This window comes from Leucopleurus acutus (assembly GCF_964270905.1).
Source record: "Leucopleurus acutus genome assembly, chromosome: 9".
Lineage (NCBI taxonomy): Eukaryota > Metazoa > Chordata > Mammalia > Artiodactyla > Delphinidae > Leucopleurus > Leucopleurus acutus.
In genome coordinates this window covers 23,208,497-23,233,642 of record NC_139144.1, presented here as the reverse complement: position 1 = coordinate 23,233,642, position 25,146 = coordinate 23,208,497, and the positions used below count along the sequence as shown (strand labels likewise).

At 37.7% G+C, this 25,146-nt stretch overlaps 1 protein-coding gene across 1 annotated transcript in view; it reads right to left on the bottom strand.

Annotated features, from left to right (window-relative positions):
- Positions 1–25,146, bottom strand: part of FBXL13 (F-box and leucine rich repeat protein 13) — a gene marked incomplete at both ends in the record, with an annotated part of 183,419 nt that overhangs the window by 33,389 nt on the left and 124,884 nt on the right. The window contains 6 exon segments of the mRNA XM_082846252.1: positions 13,367–13,493; positions 14,465–14,584; positions 18,902–19,064; positions 19,156–19,162; positions 19,166–19,273; positions 20,008–20,106. Of these exon segments, the coding sequence (XP_082702378.1) occupies positions 13,367–13,493; positions 14,465–14,584; positions 18,902–19,064; positions 19,156–19,162; positions 19,166–19,273; positions 20,008–20,106 (624 nt within the window).

Genomic DNA, 25,146 nt, shown 5'->3' with positions numbered 1-25,146 from the left:
TCCTCTTTCTAAAATCATTGATAATGCTATCTTGTACAATGTCCATGAAAATGTATCTTAACCTCACAAGTGATCTTCCCCTTTATACTCTGGTTAGCAATTACAATTTTATAAATATAATTTACCTTTTCTTCTTAATTATTTTTATTTATTTCTACTTACTTGATTATTAGTATGAATTTTGTATCATACTTCTTTTTGAAATGTGTCAACCTTTCCACCCTAATTTACCAACCTACAAGTCTAAAGGAAAGCAGGCTTTGGTCAATACACTGAAATTGGTCCTCTATATGTTTATGGAGGGAAGGAAAATAAGCATCTCTGTTACCTGGAAATAGAAAAGTCACCTTGAGTCTACTTGCCTCCTACCTGATGGAGGTTGAGAGGAAAGTTATATCAACCAGATATTCTCCTTGAGGGAAAAGACAAGCTCAGGATGGTCACTTCTTTTTGCAATGATTTTAGTAGGCATTTTGCTGGAAACAGGAGAAAATTGACTGGAACTTCTATGAGGAAAACCACTATTGCTAGTGATGGGACCAGCAGACTCATATAAGGCCACTGGCTGGGAAAAAGGGCCTGGAATGGACTAAGGAGAGGTCCAGCTTCATATGAAAAAGTTCAGTAGGGCAGACTTCTAATGTGTTTTTTGTTTTTAATCCAAGGCAAATCCATTTGTCTCTGAGTTATTCTGCTTTCTTTTAACTCCCATTCTTTCTGTTTCTTAAATCTCAAGTGATTTCATGTGCTTCCTCCTTTAGGGGTTGTGCTGCACTAAACCTCAGGCTTTATTTGTATGTGTGTTCCATGCAGATGGGTGGTCTCTTGAAAGCACATCATTAAGATTAAGACATGCAACTGTAAGCTGTCCCACTCCAGCTCAGATCATAGCTAAGAAAATGTGGAATTTTTAAAAGTCTAAGTGTTTGGTTTACAGGAAGGAAACGGTACCAGATCCATTCATTCCCTCACTCACTGACTCACTGATCAAATATTTTACACACCTCTATGTACTAAGCATAATGCTGGGCATCCCAAAGATAGGATGATCCAGCCTCTGCCCTCAAGAAACTTACAATTTGTAAGGAGATAGGCGTGGAAAAAAATGTTAAAATATATCGAGCTGATTGCTTTATTGGAGGCATTATAAAGTACAGCGGAAGCACAAGGCAGGTAGATCCTAAGCCTGCCCAGGAATTCCAGAAGAGCTTCACACAGCTGAAACTTGAGGGATGAGCAAGAATTTACTAGGTGGACAAGAAGAAAGGCTGTTTCCGACAGATTAACTCACAGAAATGGGAAGGCAAGGAGAGCATGACATATTTGCGGAGCTGTAGGAGAGTCAGTTCTATGTCTCTGGAGCAAAGATGAAAGGTGGGAGTCATCTGGAAGTGGGGCTGCACAAGTAGGCAGGAACCACCTCAGGAAGAGCTTGGTCCTCCACAGTAGACTATTTAGACTTTATGCTGAAAGCAACGTAGAGCTCCTGAAGAAGTCTGAGCAAGGACGTGAAAGGCTCAGGTTTGCATGGTGCAAGATCACACCACAGCAGAGTGGAGAACAGATTTGAGGACAGTGATACTTAAGGCAAGAGAGGTTAGTAAGGAGAAATGGTGCTTGAACTATGGCAGTGGCAGCAGGGTTGGAGGGGAGGCAGGGGACAGATATAGGAGATACTGTTGAAGTTCTCACATTGGCTTATTTTTTTTGGCTAGAAATATCTGAAACTAAATGACCTTATAACATATACAATTAAAATTAAGATGGAAACCACACGCCAATATTCAATTAGGATTACTGGTTTTTTTGTTTGTTTTGCAGTTCAATTTGAAAATAATTAGGGTGCTACCCAAATGAGGCCATCTAAAAGCATAACACCCCTCTAGGGGACTAAACTGTAATGTGGCAGAGATAAGATACAATATATTAGGAACTAAAGAACACTTATTTAGAAAACCATCTAGAGTAATTAATCTCACCATGTGATTTATGTTTTCTTAAAGAGAGAATGCATCAATAAAATAAAACCTATTGATATTGCCTTGAAATGACCTAGGTTGAGAGTGTGAATTTTTTTTGGATTTTATTTTATTTTTTTATACAGCAGTTTCTTATTAGTTATCCATTTAATATATATTATTGTATATATGTCAATCCCAATCTCCCAATTCATCACACCACCACCACCACCACCCCCGCCACTTTCCCCCCTTGGTTTCCATACGTTTGTTCTCTATATCTGTGTCTCAATTTCTGCCCTGCAAACCGGTTCATCTGTACCATTTTTCTAGGTTCCACATATATGTGTTAATATACGATATTTGCTTTGCTCTTTCTGACTTACTTCACTCTATATTAGAGTCTCTAGATCCATCCACGTCTCTACAAATGACTCAATTTTGTTCCTTCTAATGGCTGAGTAATATTCCATTGTATATATGTACCACATCTTCTTTATCCATTTGTCTGTCAATGGGCATTTAGGTTGCTTCCATGACCTGGCTATTGTAAATAGTGCTGCAATGAACATTGGGGTGCATGTGTATTTTTGAATTGTGGTTTTCTCTGGGTATATGCCCAGTAGTGGGATTGCTGGGTCACATGGTCATTTTATTTTTAGTTTTTTAATGAACCTCCATACTGTTCTCCATAGTGGCTCTATCAATTTACATTCCCACCAACAGTGCAAGAGAGTTCCCTTTTCTCCACACCCACTCCAGCATTTGTTGTTTGTAGATTTTCTGATGATGCCCATTCTAACTGGTGTGAGGTGATACCTCATTGTAGGCTTGATTTGCATTTCTCTAATAATGAGTCATGTTGAGCAGCTTTTTATGTGCCTCTTGGCCATCCATATATCTTTTTTGGAGAAATGTCTATTTAGGTCTTCTTCCCATTTTTGGATTGGGTTGTTGGTTTTTTTAATATTGAGCTGCATGAGCTGTTTATATATTTTGGAGATTAATCCTTTGTCCATTGATTAGTTTGCAAATATTTTCCCCCATTCTGAGGGTTGTTTTTTCATCTTGTTTGTAGTTTCCTTTGCTGTGCAAAAGCTTTTAAGTTTCATTAGGTCCCATTTGCTTATTTTTGGTTTTATTTCCATTACTCTAGGAGGTGGATCAAAAAAGATCTTGCTGTGATTTATGTCAAAGAGTGTTCTTCCTATGTTTTCCTCTAAGAATTTTACAGTGTTGGTCTCACATATAGATCTCTAATCCATTTTGAGTTTATTTTTGTGTATGGTGTTAGGGAGTATTCTAATTTCATTCTTTTACATGTAGCTGTCCAGTTTTCCCAGCACCACTTATTGAAGAGACTGTCTTTTCTCCATTGTATGACCTTGCCTCCTTTGTCAGAGATTAGTTGACCATAAGTTCGTGGGTTTATCTCTGGGCTTTCTATCGTATTCCATTGATCTATGTTTCTGTTTTTGTGCCAGTACCATATTGTCTTGATTACTGTAGCTTTGCAGTATACTATGAAGTCAGGGAGTCTGATTCCTCCAGCTCCGTTTTATTCCCTCAAGACTGCTTTGGCTATTTGGGGTCTTTTGTGTCTCCATACAAATTTTAAGATTTTTTTGTTCTAGTTCTGTAAAAAATGCCATTGGTAACTTGATAGGGATTGGATTGAATCTGTAGATTGCTTTGGGTAGTATAGTCATTTTCACAATATTGACTCTTCCAATCCAAGAACATGGTATATCTCTCCATCTGTTTGTATCATCTTTAATTTCTTTCATCAGTGTCTTATAGTTTTCTGCATACAGGTCTTTTGTCTCCCTAGGTAGGTTTATTCCTCGGTATTTTATTCTTTTTGTTGCAGTGGTAAATGGGAGTGTTTCCTTAATTTCTCTTTCATATTTTGTACCATTAGTGCATAGGAATTCAAGAGATTTCTGTGCATTAATTTTGTATCCTGCAACTTTACCAAATTCATTGATTAGCTCTAGTAGTTTTCTGGTGGCATCTTTAGGATTCTCTATGTATAGTATCATGTCATCTGCAAACAGTGACAGTTTTACTTCTTCTTTTCCAATTTGTATTCCTTTTATTTCTTTTTCTTCTCTGATTGCCATGACTAGGACTTACAAAACTATGTTGAGTAACAGTGGTGAGAGTGGACATCCTTGTCTTGTTCCTGATCTTCGAGGAAATGCTTTCAGTTTTTCCCCATTGAGAATGATGTTTGCTGTGGGTTTGTTGTATATGGCCTTTATTATGTTGAGGTAAGTTCCCTCAGTGCCCACTTTCTGAAGAGTTTTTATCATAAATGGGTGTTGAATTTTGTCAGAAGCTTTTTCTGCATCTATTGAGATGATCATCTGGTTTTTATTCTTCAATTTGTTAATGTGGTGTATCACATTGATTGATTTGCGTATATTGAAGAATCCTTGCATCCCTGGGATAAATCCCACTTGATCATGGTGTATGATCCTTTTAATGTGTTGTTGGATCCTGTTTGCTAGTATTTTGTTGAGGATTTTTGCATCTATATTCACCAGTGATATTGGTCTGTAATTTTCTTTTTTTGTAGTATCTTTGTCTGGCTTTGGTATCAGGGTGATGGTGGCCTCATAGAAAGAGTTTGGGAGTGTTCCTTCTTCTGCGATTTTTTGGAAGAGTTTGAGAAGGGTGGGTGTTAGCTCTTCTCTAAATGTTTGATAGAATTCACCTGTGAAGCCATCTGATCCTGGACTTTTGTTTGTTGGAAGATTTTAAATCACAGTTTTAATTTCATTACTTGTGATTGGCCTGTTCATATTTTCTATTTCTTCCTGGTTCAGTCTCGGAAGGTTATAACTTTCCAAGAATTTGTCAATTTCTTCCAGGTTGTCCATTTTACTGGCATAGAGTTGCTTGTAGTAGTCTCTTAGGATGCTTTGTATTTCTGCGGTGTCTGTTGTAACTTCTCCTTTTTCATTTCTAATTTTATTGATGTGAGTCCTCTCCCTTGTTTTCTTGATGAGTCTGGCTAATGGTTTATCAATTTTGTTTACCTTCTCAAAGAACCAGCTTTTAGTTTTATTGATCTTTGCTCTTGTTTTCTTTTTTTCTATTTCATTTATTTATGCTCTGATCTTTATGATTTCTTTCCTTCTGCTAACTTTGGGTTTTGTTTGTTCTTCTTTCTCTAGTTCCTTTAGTGTAAGGTTAGATTGTTTATTTGAGATGTTTGTTGTTTCTTGAGGTAGGCTTGTATTGCTATAAACTTCCCTCTTACAACTGCTTTTGCTGCATCCCATAGGTTTTGGATCATCGTGTTTTCATTGTCATTTGTCTCTAGGTATTTTTTGATTTTCTCCTTGATTTCTTCAGTGATCTCTTGGTTACTTAGTAATGTGCTGTTTAGCCTCCATGTGTTTATGTTTTTTACGTTTTTTCCCCTGTAATTGATTTCTAATCTCATAGTGTTGTGGTCAGAAAAGATGCTTGATATGATTTCAGTTTTCTTAAATTTACTGAGGCTTGATTTGTGACCCAAGATATGATCTTTCTTGGAGAATGTTCTATGTGCACTTGGGAAGAAAGTATAATCTGCTGTTTGGGGATGGAATGTCCTATAAATATCAATTAAATCTATCTGGTCTATTGTGTCATTTAAAGCTTGTGTTTCCTTGTTAATTTTCTGTTTGGACAATCTGTCCATTGGTGTAAGTGAGGTGTTAAAGTCCCCCACTATTATTGTGTTACTGTCAATTTCCTCTTTTATAGCTGTTAGCAGTTGCCTTATGTATTGAGGTGCTCCTATGTTGGGTGCATATATAATTATAATTGTTATATCTCTTCTTGGATTGATCCCTTGATCATTATGTAGTGTCCTTCCTTGTCTCTTGTAACATGCTTTATTTTAAAGTCTATTTTTTCTGATATGAGTATTGCTACTCCAGCTTTCTTTTGATTTCCATTTGCATGGAATATCTTTTTCCATCTCCTCACTTTCAGTCTGTATATGTCCCTAGGTCTGAAGTGGGTCTCTTGTAGACAGCATATGTATGAGTCTTGTTTTTGTATCCATTCAGCGAGCCTGTGTCTTTTGGTTGGAGCATTTAATTCATTCACGCTTAAGGTACTTATTGATATGTATGTTCCTGTTACCATTTTCTTAATTGTATGGGGTTAGTTTTTGTAGGTCCTTTCCTTCTCATGTATTTCCCACGTAGAGAAGTTCCTTTAGCATTTGTTGTAGAGCTGGTTTGGTGGTGCTGAATTCTCTTAACTTTTGCTTGCCTGTAAAGCTTTTGACTTCTCCATCGAATCTGAATGAGATCCTTGCCGGGTAGAGTAATCTTGGTTGTAGCTTCTTCCCTTTCATCACTTTAAATATGTCATGCCACTCCTTTCTGGCTTGTAGAGTTTCTGGTGAGAAATCAGCTGTTAATGTTATGGGAGTTCCCTTGTATGTTATTTGTCATTTTTCCCTTGCTGCTTTCAGTAATTTTTCTTTGTCTTTAATTTTTGCCAAATTGATTACTGTGTGTCTAGACGTGTTTCTCCTTGGGTTTATCCTGCCTCGGACTCTCTGCGCTTCCTGGACTTGGATGGCTTTTTCCTTTCCCTGTTAGGGAAGTTTTTGATTTCCCTAACATGGGAAATATTTTCTCAGATCTTTCTCTCTCTCTTCTCCTTCTGGGACGCATATAATGCGAATGTTGTTGCATTTAATGTTGTCCCAGAGGTCTCTTAGTCTATCTTCATTTCTTTTCATTCTTTTTTCTTTATTCTGTTCCACAGCAGTGAATTCCACCATTCTGTCTTCCAGGTCACTTATCCATTCTTCTGCCTCAGTTATTCTGCTACTAATTCTTTCTAGTGTATTTTTCATTTCCATTATTGTATTGTTCATCTCTGTTTGTTTTTTCTTTAAATCCTCGAGGTGTTTTTTCTTTAATTCTAGGTCTTTGTTAAACATTTCTTGGATCTTCTCGATCTTTGCCTCCATTCTTTTTCCGAGGTCCTGGATCATCTTCACTATCATTATTCTGATTATTATCTTTTTCTGGAAGGTTGCCTATCTCTACTTCATTTAGTTGGTTTTCTGGGATTTTATCTTGTTCCTTCATCTGGTACATAGCCCTCTGCCTTTTCATCTTGTCTGTCTTTCTGTGAATGTGGTTTTTGTTCCACAGGCTGCAGGATTGTAATTCTTCTTGCTTCTGCCGTCTGCCCTCTCGTGGATGAGGCTATCTAAGAGGCTTGTGAGAGTGTGATTTTCTGATAATTACAGATAGCATGCCTAATGTTTAGTATTTATAAAATTACATCCAGAATATCTTAAAAGGCATTATCAGCCCATGTCAAGATTCTACAGCTGTTGTCAGGAACATCAGGGATTACTTGCTTAGCATCTACCCACCCAAGCACAAGAGTGGGAGGAGGAGCATCCCAAGCAGAAAGTATAATATGTATAAAGATCCTGAGGTAGGAAAGAATTTGGCTTGTTTGAGGAGCTTGAAAGTGGCAGTGGGGCTGGAGGAAAGAGAATGAGAGGAGCAGGCACATGAAATGATATCAGAGGGGTTGGCAGGCATCTGTTTAATTAATGGTAAATGTTCTTTCAAATTTTGGTCTTTCTCCGATTTTATTTTTGTTTTAGTAGACGTTGTTGGTTATTCCCTCAACATTCCACACATGACTACACTCAACTGATTCTCTTACAACATTTTTCATCTTCTCTCTTTAGTATCCTTCATGGATTTATCTTCTTCCCATTCTTTAAGTATTGGTGTTCTATTGTGTTCTTCCTGGGTACACATCTCTCCTTACTCCCTACACTGTCTCTCCGGATCTTGGCCACATTCACACCTCCATGCTGATGACTCCTAAATCTGAGTCTTCCTTCAGGATCTCTCTCCCACGCCTTTGGCCTGAATATCCCACACACTCTAACTCAGTCTGATAAAACTGACATCACCTTTCCCTCAAAACCTGTTCCTTTTCCTACATTACCTAAGTTTCTTTCAGGTAGGACTTCCATCCGCCCAAAGCCAGAGTTTGGAATCATTCTTATCCTCCCCCTCCCCCCCAGGCTCTTATCTTCCACATCTAATCAGTCATCAAGTTCTTTCAATTTTACCTCCTAAGTAGTCTTGAATATGTTCTTTCCATACTACTTCTGTCCTATGACCTAGTTCAAGAACTCCTCATCTCTTTCTTTAACTACTGAAGTAACTCCCACTGGTCTCCCCTCCAGTCTGTCACCCAGAGAATAACCCAAATAATCTAAAATGGGAGGCTGACTCTGACTGTGGCTCCCCTTCTAGATGCTACTTCATCATCCACTGATTCAAGTCCAGGCTCCTTGGGGATAACGTGATATTCCCTCAGTGACATCTCCTTTTCACAGTATATTCTAGCAGTACTAAGCTACATAAAGTTCCTTCAACAAGCATGCATTTGCATGCTTCTGTGTTAGACTGAGTTAATAGATCCTTTTCTCTGCTTCCTCTACCACTACACCTGCCACACCATATTTAAATTAGTCACACTCTTCCAAATTGGGCTGCAGGGAACAGATCTTATTCAAATTTGGTGCCCTAGAGCTCAGCATTTGTTCCTTCATTCAGTGTGTACTTATCGAGTGTCTGCTACCCCCAGGGAAAACAGCAGTGAACAAAACGAAGTCTCAGCCTCATGGATCTCACATTCCAGTGAGGGGACTCCAGGAGATGGCCTACACAGTAGGCACTCATGGTGAAAACTTTTGAAAATCAGGCAAATGAAAGAGTCTTCTTAAAGCCTCTGTCTAAGCATACTGTCTGGAACATTGCTCTGACTCATTTTTCCTTTAAACAAGTATGGTGGTGACTAAAACAGTTTAAGCAACAGATTGAACTGCCCTAACTGTGGATCCTGTGGTCTTCAGCAAATGATAATTCTCCTAACTAGAGTGGAAAACATTTTCCTGTATACATGGAGATATAACCTTATATTCAAACAATCCTCTGGGGTAAGTAGAGAACAAATAACATCCCACTGAATTAGACATTAAGAAAAAGTTATAGAAAGTTAAAGAGTTTTAAAGATAGCTTAAAATACCATCACATTAATAAGCTATTTCCTTCACTTACAAACCCTTTCCTGTTTATATTGGAAAAGTTGATGTTTTTCCTTTTCTATAAAATATGCTTATTAGATAACTTCCTAAACAACTTTTATTCATGGATGATGTAATACGTTAGTCACTATTGTCCACAAAAAGAATGGCCGAAGACAGTAAAATAATTATAAAAAATGTATAAAGTTTGAAATAACTGTGTTCTCTTCTTGAGAAATGGGCTTCCCCCATTTAAATTAGCTCTCTCAATTAAACATCTTTTTGGATTTCTAAATATCTGTAGTTTTGCCTTTGCTGATTAACTTGCTCATAAGTATCCATGATTTTCTGAACACAATGCCCCATCACCCACTGCAACCCTAGAGAGCTTTTCTACCTCCAAAGAGTAAATTTCACTGATTTCCCTGCTTATTTCCGGAGCGCTTATACATCTCTATAAAGCTGTCTTGCAGGTGACTCAAACTAAACATGCCTATTTTCCCAACCTGTAGCCAACCTGTTCCTCCCCCTATGGAAGGGACACAGCTCAGTAAAGGACACCACCATTTATACAGATGCTCAAGCCAAAAATCTGGCATCATCCTTGATTCCCTCCCCCTCTTCCTTACCCCCATACTCCTTCTATCCCTAGCTCCCGTTGATTCTTTCTTCTACATGTCCCTCAATCTGCTGTGCCAGCCCTACTACCATCTCCCTGGTTATAGCCCTAATATAGACCCTCATAATTTTTCACCTGGATTACTGCTTTATAATTGGTCACTAGTGCATCTATCATCCCCATGTCTATCCAGCAGATAGAGGGACCTTTTCAAAATGTCAGTCTGACTGTGTTACTGTCTAATTGACAATACTGAATGTCCTTCCATTGCCAACAAGGCAGAGAACAAACTCCTCACTGTGGCTTCTGGGCCCCTTATGACATGGCCCCCGCCTACCTCTCAAACATCATCTCTCACCACTCTCCTCCTAATCAAGCTATACCTAAATGTGCAGATTTCCTTGATGCGAGCATACTTTCAACCTCTCTACCTTTGTGCGAGCTTTTTCTTTGGCTCACCACATACTCTTTCTCCTTCTCTCGTAAAAGAAGATCTTCTCTGACTCTCTGAGCCAGGTTAAGTTTCCCATCTGTTTGTTTCCCACACCCATCATGTTTTGTAACCACTTGTCTCACACCTGTCTTCCACTAGAATGTAAGGGCTAGGAGGAGGGGCCCTGTCTGTTTTGTTCAGCCCAGTATCCCCAGCACCAAGCACAATGTAATTGGAGTATATATTTGTTAACTAAGTAAGTAGTGTGATTGTAACTAAAAACTCACTACTGAAAAGAATTGTGAGTGAACATAATTATTAGAAAACGTAAATTGTTTTTTTCCCAAAGGCATAAGTGGTCACATTTGATCTCTGGTGAATATCTGTAACATTCCAGAGTTTAAATCTTGAATGTTAAGTCTATAGTCATATTTGCACTTCATCAGACCTACAATCCAGGCTGGTGTTTAGCTGCCTGAGTTGACATCTGGGCTGACTCATTTTAAGTTGACTGTTTGAGGTTAGCTTCCACAGCTGTTGTAGCACTATGTTGTCAATGATTTGACTTTTAGATCACAATTTAACTTACTTGGAGGAAGAAAACAACAGCCTTCAGAAGACATATTTTTCAGTCTTTTGGCAGAAAACAACTAGCTTTCTTCTCCATAGGTGCTCTTTCAGATTGTGTGTATTCTTTACAAGAAAATTAAAACAGTGAATGGGACTTGAGGCTATATTCCTAAGTTTTTAACTTTTCCTCAGTTAAAAATTTTAATATATGGTCTTCGAAAATAAAAACTGAGCTTTTCGCAAATGCTAAAAACTAGGATAGAGCATCTAAGCCTACCTTCGTTAATTCAACAAATGTTCACCAGATCCTTCAGGCTTGTGATGAGTGCTGTGGTGAAATTATATTTTGATGTACTTTAAAATGTGCTTTGATCCTTCTTGTTACCCTGTGACCCTTCAGACGACAGCCGGGCCTTCTACTTATATGTGTCAGGGAAGGGTTTTTACAGAACAACACAGGAGAAAAACATCCTAGACTTGTAAGCTTTAAATTCTAAACCCTGAAAGACTTGGAACATGACATTTTTAAAAACCATGTAATCAGTTGGAACATTTCTTCCACCCTCAGATTAGACAAAGAATCTATGCCAAGAGAAGAGACTGGGAGCAAAGAAGAGAAGAGGGGAGAGGAGCAGAGGGGGAAGGAGAAGAGAAAGGAGAGAGGAGAAGAAGGGAGAGAGAAGCGGGGGAAGGAGGGGAGAGTGGAGGAAGAAGAGGGGAAGGGAGAGCAGGAGGGAAGCAAAAGAATGAGGTGCTGGGATACAGGGCCCTGTTCCAGACCTCCCTGGACTCTATCTCCTGATAGGTTTGGGGGTCTAAGAGTATATGAGAACTCATTCTACCTTTCCCTGCTATGGCTGTGCAAAGCAACAAGGCAGGAGAGTTTTCCTACGCTCATCATTTTACCAGCTAAGATCCAATGAGGAAAATAAAAACAACTCTAATTTCAAACTGAGGAAATTTAATTGTGAAAGAGAATTGACGACATAGGTGTTAGAGAACTGAGGAGCCTAATGGAATAATGACAAAATCTAGAGATTTAGCAGCAGGAAACCACTACCACCCCTATGCTGGAAAGACAATGGGAAGCAATGGTGTTTATTAGAGCCCTGAGTCCAAGGTCAGGAGGGAAGCTAGAACCACAGCAGTTCTGACTAAAGGGAGTAGATCACAAAAGACATGCAGCTGATGATAATAATGAAAGGAAAGGTGGAGGAAAACCTGGCCTCTCCCTCCTTCTGACCCTCCCATTGTGCACAAATGCCTCACAAGCACCAAACCCAACTGGAATCTAACTGACATGAATCAGCCATTCTGCAGGAGAGTGAGAAGGGTGAGGCATCGGTCTGAGGGCAACTACACCCAGATGTAACAGCAGGAAAATGTCTGCAGGGGATGTCTGGGATTGTGGACCTAAGAAGGCCTCACAGAGTCCCCATGCCCCAGGATGACCCGGAGGGGCCCAGAGCAAGGGCCCCTATGACAAAGGAGCCTGAAGACTTGAAGGGGGGCTTGGAGCCAGGAAAGGGAAGACACATCAGGAATTTACCTGGAAGGAAACCAAATGGGCCCTCAGACATCTCCCTGGATTCCACCTTGGACAAAAGACAGCATTGAGAAGACCAGGCTTGATTCCACCATGAGGTGACTACATGTAACTGCCCTGAGCTCCCACTCTCATACTACATTTAGACAACACTCCAGGGAAGGGAAGAGGAGACCACCTAGCAGAATGGAGGCTGAATCTAAATTCACTCTTAGATAAAGAAAGGAAAGAACCTGAACCAATGAACAGACATAGTTATTTAAAAGAGCCCAATGAATATGTAGGGAAGGATGGACATATAACACAGGTATCAGTAATGCAGTGAGAAACAGAAACAGGTCATGTTAAAGAATGCACTGTGGCTGGAAATGTACATAGAGAAGTTCCTGTACTTGCCTGTAAGGTAGGACTTCTCAGAGAAGGCCTCAGAGACAGCTGATATTTGATGAGCTTGAGGGATGAATAGGGATTTAGCAAGCAGATGGGGGAGAGATCCTCACCTCTGTTGTCCTCTTCTATCCCTCCCAATGCTTTGATTTTTAAGAGAAGCCAGTACATTCCTTATCTAACTACAGTCCATTAAAGTCTTTCAGAAACATGACAGATATCTGGGTTTATCTTCATTTTGATTAGTACATGGGGCAGTGCTGGAATGATAGGATAGGTGTGACCTGTGTTTCAACTCTGAGGAGTAGCAACAGCAGCTTGCAAGAAATGAGTTTCTTAAAATGTATCCTCTTATAGATTTGTAGAGGCCATTTCTAGACTTCAGTTTTGAACTAAGGACTTAAATCTCAAGGCACTCAGGTAGTCTTATAGAATATACAATCCACAGGAAAAATATACCTAAGCCATCCAAAATATATCTCCACAATAACCAAATGTCTATAATTGAAACACATGTCAGATCTATCACATAAAACTCTGATCTGTCAGGACTTTCCTCAAAATACTGTGTTTTGCCAATTTTTAAAGAAGAAAAACAAGACCATTGATTTACAAATAACTTCATGCATCGCTATTCCAGAAACAATATTCCCAAACTTGCCCTTTATAATCCAGTATTCTAAGAAATAAAAATAATTGTTCTCTCCATTGTTTACACAGTGGAAAATGATTATATTACAGAAAGCAATAGAAGTCATTGAATTGTTTTTACCTCATTAGAGATGTCTGTTCCAGAGAGATCTACTGATACCAAAGAAAAGATGTTTACAATAAATTCAACTCCTAGGTCAGTCAGATGTTCACAATTTTGTAAACTCAAGTAGTCTAAATTAGAGCAGCTGAAAGAAAGTAGCATGAAGAGTTCATTTTAGCTTTTAATCACACTGTCAGTAGAAATTTCTTCATATTAAAAACTACTTGGGGAAAGCAAATGCTATTGAAACAAGGATTTTCCTTTTCTTGTCATAAAAGTAAGCTTAAAAGTGTAAATAATTGCGACTTCCCTGGCCGTCCAGTGGTTAGGACTCCGTGCTTCCACTGCAGGGGGCGCGGGTTCGATCCCTGGTCGGGAATTAAGATCCCACATGCTGTGGGCAGCACAGCCAAGGAAAAAAAAAAAGTAGAAATAATTAACATTACAAAGTTGAATGAAAGAGAGGTGGATTATTGTATAAAACATTCTGTGATTTCATTTCGTATTGCAATTTCTATTAAGAAAAAATATATTACATGCATACAAAAACTATCATGTAAATACCACAATTGGGACCGCCTTCTTTCGCGGCTTTGGGATACACCAGAGATACATCTACACGTGGAGCAACTCCTAAATACCACGATGAATGACCACTAAAAGTGCAAAGTTAAATTTCTCACTTACCTTTACAAGTTTGTTACAAGAATTGTACTTAACCCCTTAGTGTACACAAGACCTTTTACAAGTAAACAGGATCAAGAATAAACCCACCAGCTAGAATATCCCTTGGGAAACACTGTAAAGGTTTACATAGAGATGATATCCTTGAAAAGTACAGAGAAGTCACCCAGGTATAGCTATTCATAACTTCATGAGTGATTCGATCTCAGACTTCCTGCAAGTTGAAATTTTATAAGAAACGTCTTAGATATAGTCAAAAGATTAATTCATTCCATGACTCCAATGTCTTATTTCGTTTCGCTGAATATTGGACCAGCTTCTGGGCATCCCTCATGTTTTCCAAATGGCTTCAAAAGTCTACCTCTGATCTGTCCTATTAACAAATATACAATTACTAATAACATGATGTAAAATATTATTGTTTTATCATACCACTCTGATAGTTTTGCAATAGAGGCCTCACCCAGGTGGATACAGTTACTTAGATTTAGCTCTCTTATCTTTGTGCTTGCAGGACCATCAAGAAACTGCTTTAGTCCCATGCCACCAATTCTGTAGGAAAGAGTAAGAAAAGCTCTACATGTGATTTTATGTATAAATACGTAGAATACTATTAAAATAAGTTACTATACCCAATACATTCCAAAATAGCAAGGTGATATCTATATCTGGTATTTTGCCAACATTTGTAAACCAAATTTGATTATATAGCTTTTATTTTAATAGAAAATATATAAATGATAGTAATGGGAGAAATATTACTAAAAATGGTATTCCTATTCATCTGTTCATTTAATTAGGTGGCCTAATTATTAATAAAACAGATAGCCTATAAGGCTACATACAGTGAAATGCATACAGTGAAATGGTGTAATGATGTAACAATTAAAATATATATATGTGTGTGTGTGTGTGTGTGTGAGAGAGAGATAAAAAAAATCAGACTATCCATAGAAATTAACACAACATTGTAAATCAACTATACTTCAATAAAATAATTTTTTTTTTTTTTGCGGTACGCGGGCTTCTCACTGTTATGGTCTCTCCCATTGCGGAGCACAGGCTCTGGACGCGCAGGCTCAGCGGCCATGGCTCACGGGACTAGCCGCTCCGCGGCATGTGGGATCTTCCCGGATTGGGGCACGAACCCGTGTCCCCTGCATCGGCAGGCGGACTCTCAACCACTGCGCCACCAAGGAAGCCCAATAAAATAATTTTTTAAAAAAATCAGTGTGGTTAAGACTTCATGCTTCCAATGCAGGGGGCACTGGTTCGATCCCTGGTTGGGGAACTAAGATCCCACATGCTGTGCAGTGCAGCCAAAAAAAACCAACAACCCCCCCCCAAAAAAAACCCCTAAAAAATAAGACTGGCCTTGGATTTCTCCTCTGTAACAGAAATACCAAACATATAAATGTATATATATTATATAACAATATAAGCAATATTAATAAAAAGATCAATTATAAATAATTTTCTGTTACAGAAGAGAAATCCAAGGCCAGTCTGGATTCTTTTTTTTTTTATTTGGTAATTTTCGTCATGAACTTTTATGCAATATATAATATAGCATAAATACAAAATGAAAGAAAAATAAAAATTCAAAAAGAACATAATTAAGATACAATTTTGTATTAGACTTAGCTTTTGACAAACAGAAAAGGGGCATAAAGTTTAAGTATAATTAATGTAATTTAAGTTCCATGGACTATTCATATATATTCAACATGATAAACAACATAACCATCATCTTTTTCACCAGCATTACCCCTAAATAAAGATCCCAAAAGACAGAAGTTGTGCAGGCTGTATTTTTGTACCATGATGTCATAAAATGAAAAATTAGTAACAATGATAATTAGATATAAACTACATGGATATCTGAATACATTTTTAATAAATCTTGGGTAAAGAGAAAATCAGATAAGTATTATAAAACTATATATCTTTCCAAAATTTATATATTTAACATAATTTCAATTAATAATAGGATTTTTTCTGAAATATGACAAAATTATTCTAAAGTTCACTTGGAAGAATAAACTGGCAAAAATATCTAATAACTTAAAAGAAGACTACTAATAAAGAGTCTCATTCTATTAGATATTAAAACATATTATAAAGCAATAATAATAGTAAAGGGTAACATTTCTTGAGTTCTTATTATGTGCCAGACACTATTCTAAGTACATTACATGAATTAACTTATTTGATCCTCACAACAATCCTGAGTATATACTCTTTATTTTCCCCATTTTACAGATAAAGTACTGTGCAAGATTAGACAGAAAACAGATAAATGAATGGAACAGAAAAGATAGCCTGAAAACAGACATTTATATACTAATACACACACACACACACACATATATACTGACATGTGTATGTGTATATATATGGATGTGTATATATAGATATATGTATACATTTATATGATAATCCTGGAGGCATAAAAGTCAATAGAAAAGGACTTTTCAGGTATTGGTCCAAGTTAATGGGTTAATGCAGTTAATCCTAAACCTGGCTGTGCATCAGAAGCACCCATGTTGTTTTTTAAAAAATATATAAGCGAGTGTTCCATCCCTAGATATTCAGATTCAGTAGCTCTGGGGTAGGGCTTGGGCATATGTAGTTTTATTCAGCTCTTCAGGTGATTCTGCTGCTCTGGAATTTTCACTTTTAAATCATATATATTTTTGAAATTTATCTTTTTATTATTACTGATTCCTAATTTAACTGCATTGTAGTTAGAGAATATAGTTTGTTACCAATACTATGAAAGTTGTGGGAACTTGCTTTAAAACTTCATACGTAGTCCATTTTTTGAAGGATTGATATGTGGTTGAGAAAAATGTATACTTTGACTCTCAAACTTCCTGTTTTAGGTGTATCTCGTATAGATGAATTTTAAAAATCTAATCTAAAACGCTGATATTAAACCTTCTCTGTCTTTTGTTATACTCTATCACATTTTTCTTTTTATTTTTTCACTCTACTGTCATTTCTTCAGTTATCTTCCAGCTTTGTACTTCTCTTCTTCAGTGAGTTCTAATCTGCTGATTAGCAGTTCATTTTCTTTATTTCAATAACTATATTTTTTATTTCTGAAAGTTAGTTTTTCAAGTAAATCTAGTTATTTTTATCACATTTTGTTGTCTGCTCATATTTCTGGTTCCATTATTTATTTCTTCAAATATTTCATATATAGTTACTTAATATTCTGTGATAATTCTAATATATGAATTATGGAAGTTCAAATTTATTTTGCTTCATGGTGACTCATATCTTTGTACATTTGATGGTCTTTAATTGCGAGCACCTATTTATTTGACTTTAACCTATGGGAACTTTGGACGCCTAAAGAGAAGGTGCTTTCCTTCAGAAAAGCTTTGAGCTAACTTCTTCCAGGGGTCTAGGTACTATCTACCTGAGACCACTGTGTCCCCCTTGAAGAGGTCCAGACACTGCAGATGTCTCATCCTGCTTCCCTATCTTGAGTCTCGCTAAAACTGATTGTCTCAATGCCGATGTTGAAATGAACATTTATGCTCATAGCAGCTCTATCTTTTATGTTTGCTTGGTATTCACTGTTCATCTTAGAGAGTCTACTCATTGAGAAGGTGGTGAAGAATCATGATGTTGGATATTGGATATTTCTCGTACTCTTTGTGGGCTCAGCAATGTACTGAAAGTATGTTTCATCCAAGATCTAAATTGTTTGTAGCAAGGAGTCCTTTGAAGTGTTTTGTCAACTCTACTGCTGGATGCAGAAAAACCTCCATTTCTTTTTAAAATTAGGTAACCTGCAGAAGCCTGAGTGAGATATATGAATGCAATTCAATTTTATTTCACATGTTAATACAGATAGGGTTAGCTGTTACACACACACACACACACACACACACACACACACACACAAGTTATCCTGCTTGCATTATGGTGCCAGCTTGCTCGTGAGCTTGCAACCAAGATGCCAGCTGGAACTTTAATCATCCAACAGACTGACTGAGGGTGGAGGGTCTGCTTCCAAGTTCACTTACATGGCTGTTGACAGGAGGCCTCAGTTCCTTGCTGTCTGTTGACTGGAGGCTTCATTTCGTAATCCGGGTTTTTCCCATTTCAAATCCTGTCTTTACCTCCCCTCCACAACCCATGGTGCCTCCCCATTTTAATAATAGGGAACATGAGTTAAGATTTTGTGTAGCTTAGCTTATTACTCTGACTTGACTTATGTTTTCCCAAATATTAGCCAATTTCATTGTAGATCAAATGCTATTTTTTTATCATCTGGCCCTTTAATATTATAAGAAATTTATACAAGCAAGAGGCTGAGCTATCCACCGGGGAGGAAATTTTAGCAAGAATTTCATCCTTGCCCACCTGAGAATACCGGGATAGAAGCCCATTTGTAACCCAGCTAAAGAAAGGGTTTCAGTAAGAACTTGCCCTCTGTCCATCTGTGAGCAAACCCACACAGAGGAGAAATCTAACTAGTACCCAAGAGGAAACACTTCAGTAAGATTGGTTCTTCATAAGCAAGTTGGAAAGTCCATTTGGGAAAAAGACCTATTAACTGAACTAGCTGTGAGAACCATCACTAGGAAAGGTGGCCCATAAGTGTTCCAGCAAATTCATTTAATCTTACTAGGGCCTGTGATTCCACATATCCTGAGCATTCCCTGACAATCTCCCCATGCCCCTACATAAATAGTCTGGGTTGGGTGCCCCTCCTTTGTTTTACTGCAGAACTATGCATTTACCTCCACTTGGACTCCTGACTTTCATGTTTACTCTCCTAACCGATGAGCATCTTGAGGAAGTCTGGAACATTCTAGATAATCAGTGTTTCTTGACTGAATGACTCATTACCTTACACAATTTGCCAGATTCAACACAGTAAGCTGCTTCAAAGATGAGAGTGACTTGAGGCTACCATCTGTTATTCCATTGCAGTCCACCATGTAAATGTGACAGATACTTGGAGAATTCTTGTCTATAAATTTGAAGCACACATCAGTAATCCTTTTATTTCCTGTTTTTTTTTAAAAAAAGAAGTATTGTATTTGAATTGCCACAAGATTAAAAGTAAAATTAATGCTAAACCACTTTTTAACATCACAGACCTTCAAATCAGATCTTTCTGAGGTCACAAGTAGAAAGAGCTTTGTAAGTACAATCGGAAATATGTGGTGCACCAATGAAAACTACTGATGTAATTCGATGGCATTTTTCAACTAAAGCCTTTAGAAGAAAAAAAAAAAAGATTAACCAGAGTATAGAGAACAAACTTATGAAAGTGATGAGGTTATTTTCTTCCTCTCAGTATTTTCAGAAACAGACACATTAGCTATTAAATTGTCCTAATTTCAAAGAAAATGGGACATTTTTTCAATGTATTTTTAGTACACTTACATTTGAGTAATGCATAGGAATCAACTAAATGATGTTACAAAAGTAAGGGAGGGCTTCCCTGGTGGTGCAGTGGTTGAGAGTCTGCCTGCCGATGCAGGGGACACAGGTTCGTGCCCCAGTCCGGGAAGATCCCACATGCCGCGGAGCGGCTAGGCCCATGAGCCGTGGCCACTGAGCCTGTGCGTCCGGAGCCTGTGCTCCGCAACAGGAGAGGCCACAACAGTGAGAGGCCCGCATACCGCAAAAAAAAAAAAAAGTAAGGGAAAACATGAGAAAATGGAATGCTGAAAAGAATCACTACATTTAGAAGCTTGACATGTAGAATTAGACTTAAAGTTTATGCTTAAGCTACAATATCATTGAAATAAAAATATCCTAACTGTGCAACGAAGTTTCTCAGGGTATTTAAGGATTCAAATGTGTGTGTATAAATTTCCTAATGATTTTCTTATATAAAAAAAACTAAAATGAAAAACCCATTCATATTTTTCAATAATTCAAGCCTCTAGAAAATGTGCCAACCAAATGTGACTGAAAAGAAAATATAGTTTCCAACTACGTACTTTTACACAGTTGTCCGTCAGAGTTGGTGTGTCATTGACGGTCAGATACCTAATCCCACTGCAGCTGTTTGCAATGTTCCTGAAGCCTTGGACTGAAATCTGAATTGTACAGAGTTGGTGAAAATGTGGGAGAACCCATTAGTATGACCTCTAATAAAACCCTAAGATAGTAATAGCCAAAGTTATGTCATGATTTTGCTACTGTGTTTTAAAATTGAAACCATAAAATATTGCAGATATAAAAGGAAACAAAGAATCTAATCTTGATTTCTTTAATTTTTATATGTAGGTTTTGTGAAATTATCATCACAGTTAGTCTAGTTAACTTATTATTCTATTTTTTATTGAGGTAAAATTCATATAACATAAAATCAGTCACTTAAAAGGTCATTTAAACATTCATAATTTTGTATAACCACAACTTCTACGTAGTTCCAAAACATTTTTTATCACCCTAAAAAGAAACCTTTTACCTATTAAGCAGTTGCTCCCCATACTCACCTTTTCCCAGCCCCTGGCAATCACTCATCTGTTTTCTGTCTCTATGGATTTACCCATTCTAAATATTTCATATAAGTGGAATTATACAGTATGTGGTCTTTTGTGTCTAGTTTCTTTCACTTAATGTTTTTGAAGTTCATCCACAATGTGGTATATATCAGTACTTATTCATTTTTTATGGCTGAATAATGTTCTGTTTTATGGATATACCACATTTTGTTTATCCACTCATCTGTTGATAGATATTTTGTATATTTTGAATAGTGCTGCTATGAACATATGTGTACATCTATTTGTTTGAGTACCGGTTTTAAATTCTTTTCAGTATATACTTAGGAGTGAGATTGCCAGATCATATGGCAATTCTATGTTTAACTTTTTAAGGAACGACCAAAATATTTTCTACACTGGCCGTACTATTTCACATTCTCATCAGCAATCTACGAGGGTTCCAATTTCTCCACATCGTTGCCAAAACTTATTTTTTATTTTTCCATATTTTCCTTTTGCAAAAAATTTCCTAATGAGTTTGAGGTGGTACCTCATTGTGATTTTGATTTGCATCTCCCTAATGACTAATGAGATTGAGCATCTTTTCATGTGCTTATTAGTCATTTGAATGTCTTCTTTAGGGAAATGTCTACTCAAGTCCTTTGACTAATTTTCAGTTGGGTCATTTGTCATTTTGTTGAGTTGTAAGAGTTCCTTATATATTCTGGATTCTAGACCCTTAGGTATATGACTTAAGAATATTTTCCCCATTCTTTAGGTTATCTTTTCACTTTTTAATAATGTCTTTTCATGCACAGTTGTTAATTTTGATGAAGTCCATTTCTCTGTTTTTTCTTTTGTTGCATATGCTTTTTTTTAAGCAATGAATATTTATTTATTTTATTATTTTTTTAACGTTTTTATTGGAGTATAATTGCTTTACAATGCTGTGTTAGTTTCTGCTTTGTAACGAAGTGAATCAGTTATACATATACATATTTCCCCATATCTCTTCCCTGTTACGTCTCCCTCCCTCCCACCCTCCCTATCCCACCCTTCTAGCTGGTCACAAAGCACTGAGCTGATCTCCCTGTGCTAGGCAACTGCTTCCCACTAGCTGTCTGTTTTACATTTGGTAGTGTATATATGTCTATATATACACTCTCTCACTTTGTCCCAACTTACCCTTCCCCCTCCCCATGTCCTCAAGTCTATTCTCTAGTAGGTCTGCGTCTTTATTCCCGTCTTGCCCCTAGGTTCTTCATGACCTTTTTTTTTTTAGATTCCATATATATGTGTTAGCATATGGTATTTGTTTTTCTCTTTCTGACTTACTTCACTCTCTATGACAGACTCTAGGTCCATCCACCTCACTACAAATAACTCAATTTCATTTCTTTTTATGGCTGAGTAATATTCCATTTATATGTGTGCCACATCTTATCCATTCATCTGTCAGTGGACACTTAGGTTGCTTCTATGTCCTGACTATTGTAAATAGAGCTACAATGAACATTGTGGTACAAGACTATGCTTTCAGGGGTCATTTCTATAGTTTGTTGCATATGCTTTTGATGTCATATCTAATAATCCATTGCCACATCCAAGGTCATGTAGATTTACCCTCAGTATTTTCTTGTAAGTTTTATCATTTTAGCTCTTATATTTAGGTCATTGTTCCCTTTTCAGTTGATTTTTATATATGGTGTGAGGTAGGGATCCAATTTCATTTTTTTGCATGCATATATCTAGTTGTCCAGCACGAGCTATTGAAGAGAATATTTTTTCCCCCACTGAATGGTCTTGGCACCTGTGTTGAAAATCAATTGGCCATAACAGTATAGGTTTATTTCTGGACTCTCAATTCTATACGTCTGTCCGTATGCCAGTACCACACTGTTTTGATTACTACAGCTTTGTATACTGATTTCTTTCTTTCAACTATCATTATCCACATTAATGGAAGCAGCAGTGGTAGAGAGTATTCAAAGTAATTACTGATCAAAAGATCAAATATCTTCGCCTATGAATGAATTACCTTAAAATAACATGTTATTTAGGCTCCATTTCCTAACAAATGGTCATGGATGGGAAATGATATACTGATTCAGTAATGGGAAACTGAGACTCTATCCAGAAACGAACATCAGGGGGAACTCTCCCACAGAGTCATCTTCACAATAGCATGACAGTGAGAACGAGGAACAGCAGTTGTATATATTATGATCTTAATCTTGTTTTAAAAAAGTATGTGTTGGGACTTCCCTGGCAGTTCAGTAGTTAAGACTCCACACTTCCAATGCAGGGGGCATGGGTTCAATCCCTGGTGAGGGAACGACATGCCACATGGTGCAGCCAAAATAAGTAAAAATAAATAAAAAAATTAAAAAGGTATGTGTCACAGACAAATGGACAAAAAACTAGAAAGACACATTTCAAAATATTGTTTGTTATCTTTGGACGCTAGGATTATGGATTATTTTTATATTCTTTTATATTTTTAAAATTTTATATAATGAGTGTATAATTCTTCTGTAATCAGAAAGCAATTTATATCAAAGGAAAGAAGGAAATTCAGTCCTCTTCTTCACACAGTAGACTTACAGTCACATACCTAAAGAAAGTGCTGCTGAAGTAAGCTGAAAGTGAGCATCTACTGAGAACTTCTGCTCCAGGACATGGTCCTTTTAACTTATTGAAAAGCCAAGACACTGGGTGATACTTGGCCTAAAAGTATCTTGTTAGATGATTTCAAAGACTTCCTGGTAAAGCTCAGGAAAACATCTGTGGAATTCCTCTTTCTCCCACTCTTTAGTCAGTGACTGGAAGAAAAAGTTGCTGATCAGAAGATCCAAAATGTTCTATGAGAGACTGTGGTGAGCTCAATGAGTCCAGGAGGGTTTATAATAACTACCATTTAAGTAACACTTATTGTGTACCAGGTACTCTTTTAGGCAATTTTCATATACTGGTCTATATAATCCTCACAACCACCTATTGGGAGGTATTTTTTTTTTTTTTTTTTTTACAAATGAGAAAAATGAGGCCCAGAGCAGTTAAGTAATGTGTCTGAGGTCATCTAGCTCATAAATAGTGGAGCCAGGATAAGAATCCAGGCAGTCTAGTTCCAATGTAGTCATTAAACTACACTACCTCTTAAAAAGATCAGCTTGCATTACTGCACTTAAAAGGACACAAAAGACCTTTCTTTTTTTTTTTTTTTTTTTTTGCAGTACGCGGGCCTCTCACTGTTGTGGCCTCTCCCGTCGCGGAGCACAGGCTCTGGACGTGCAGGCTCAGCAGCCATGGCTCACGGGCCTGGTTGTTCCGTGGCATGTGGAATCCTCCCGGACCGGGGCACAAACCCGTGTTCCCTGCATCGGCAGGCAGACTCTCAACCACTGCGCCACCAGGGAAGCCCCTTTGTTTTTTTTGAATTTTACTTAATTTATTTTTTTATACAGCAGGTTCTTATCAGTTATCCATTTTATACATACGTCAATCCCAATCTCCCAATTCATCACACCACCACCACCATCGCCCCCGCCACTTTCCCCCCTTGGTGTCCATACGTTTGTTTTCTATATCTGTGTCTCAATTTCTGCCCTGCAAACTGGTTCATCTGTACCATTTTTCTAGGTTCCACATATATATGTTAATATAGGATATTTGTTTTTTTTCTTTCTGACTTACTTCACTCTGTATTACAGTCTCTAGATCCATCCACGTCTCTACAAATGACCCAATTTCGTTCCTTTTTATGGCTGAGTAATATTCTGTTGTATATATGTACCACATCTCCTTTATCCATTTGTCTGTCGATGGGCATTTAGGTTACTTCCATGACCTGGCTATTATAAATAGTGCTGCAGTGAACATTGGGGTACATGTGTCTTTAAAAGGACACAAAAGACCTTTTGCCACTGGACTCTGAGAGAAACCTGCTGCCTTGTTCCTTCACTTTTGGATCCAGATGCTAATGCTACTGTGTTAGTCAGGGTTCCCCAGAGAAAGAGATCCAATAGGAGATAGATGGATGGATGGATAGATAGATAGATAGATAGATAGATAGAAACATACATACATACATACGTAGATACATAGAGTTATTATAAGGAATTGGCTCATACAACAATAGAGACTAAGAAGTCCCAGGATCTGCAGTTGGTAAGCTGGAGACCCAGATGAGCTGAAGGTATTGTTCCAGTCTGAGTCCAAGTCTGAAGGTAGGAAAAGACCAGTGTTCTAGCTTGAAGACAGTCAGGCAAAGAGAGTGTATTTTCCCTTTCTCAGCCTTTTTGTTCTATTCAGGCCCTCAACAGACTGGATGAGACCCCCACACTGGGGAGGGCAATCTGCTTTACTTAGTCTCCTGACTTAAATATTGATCTCATCCAGAAACACCCCAAGAGACAAACCTAGAAAAATGTTTATCCAAAAAACTGGGCACCCCATGGCCCATCCAAGTTGACACACTAAAATTAACATCACAGCTTCCTTGAAGACTTTGGACATTGACTTTTCCTAAGACTCATGGTTGATGCTCTTTTTGCTCTTGCCTGCTTTGTCCTGGCTGATCATCTGCGCTTGCCTGGCCACATTTTTTTTCCAGATTAGCATCTTTGAGACCATTCATCCTATCTGGCA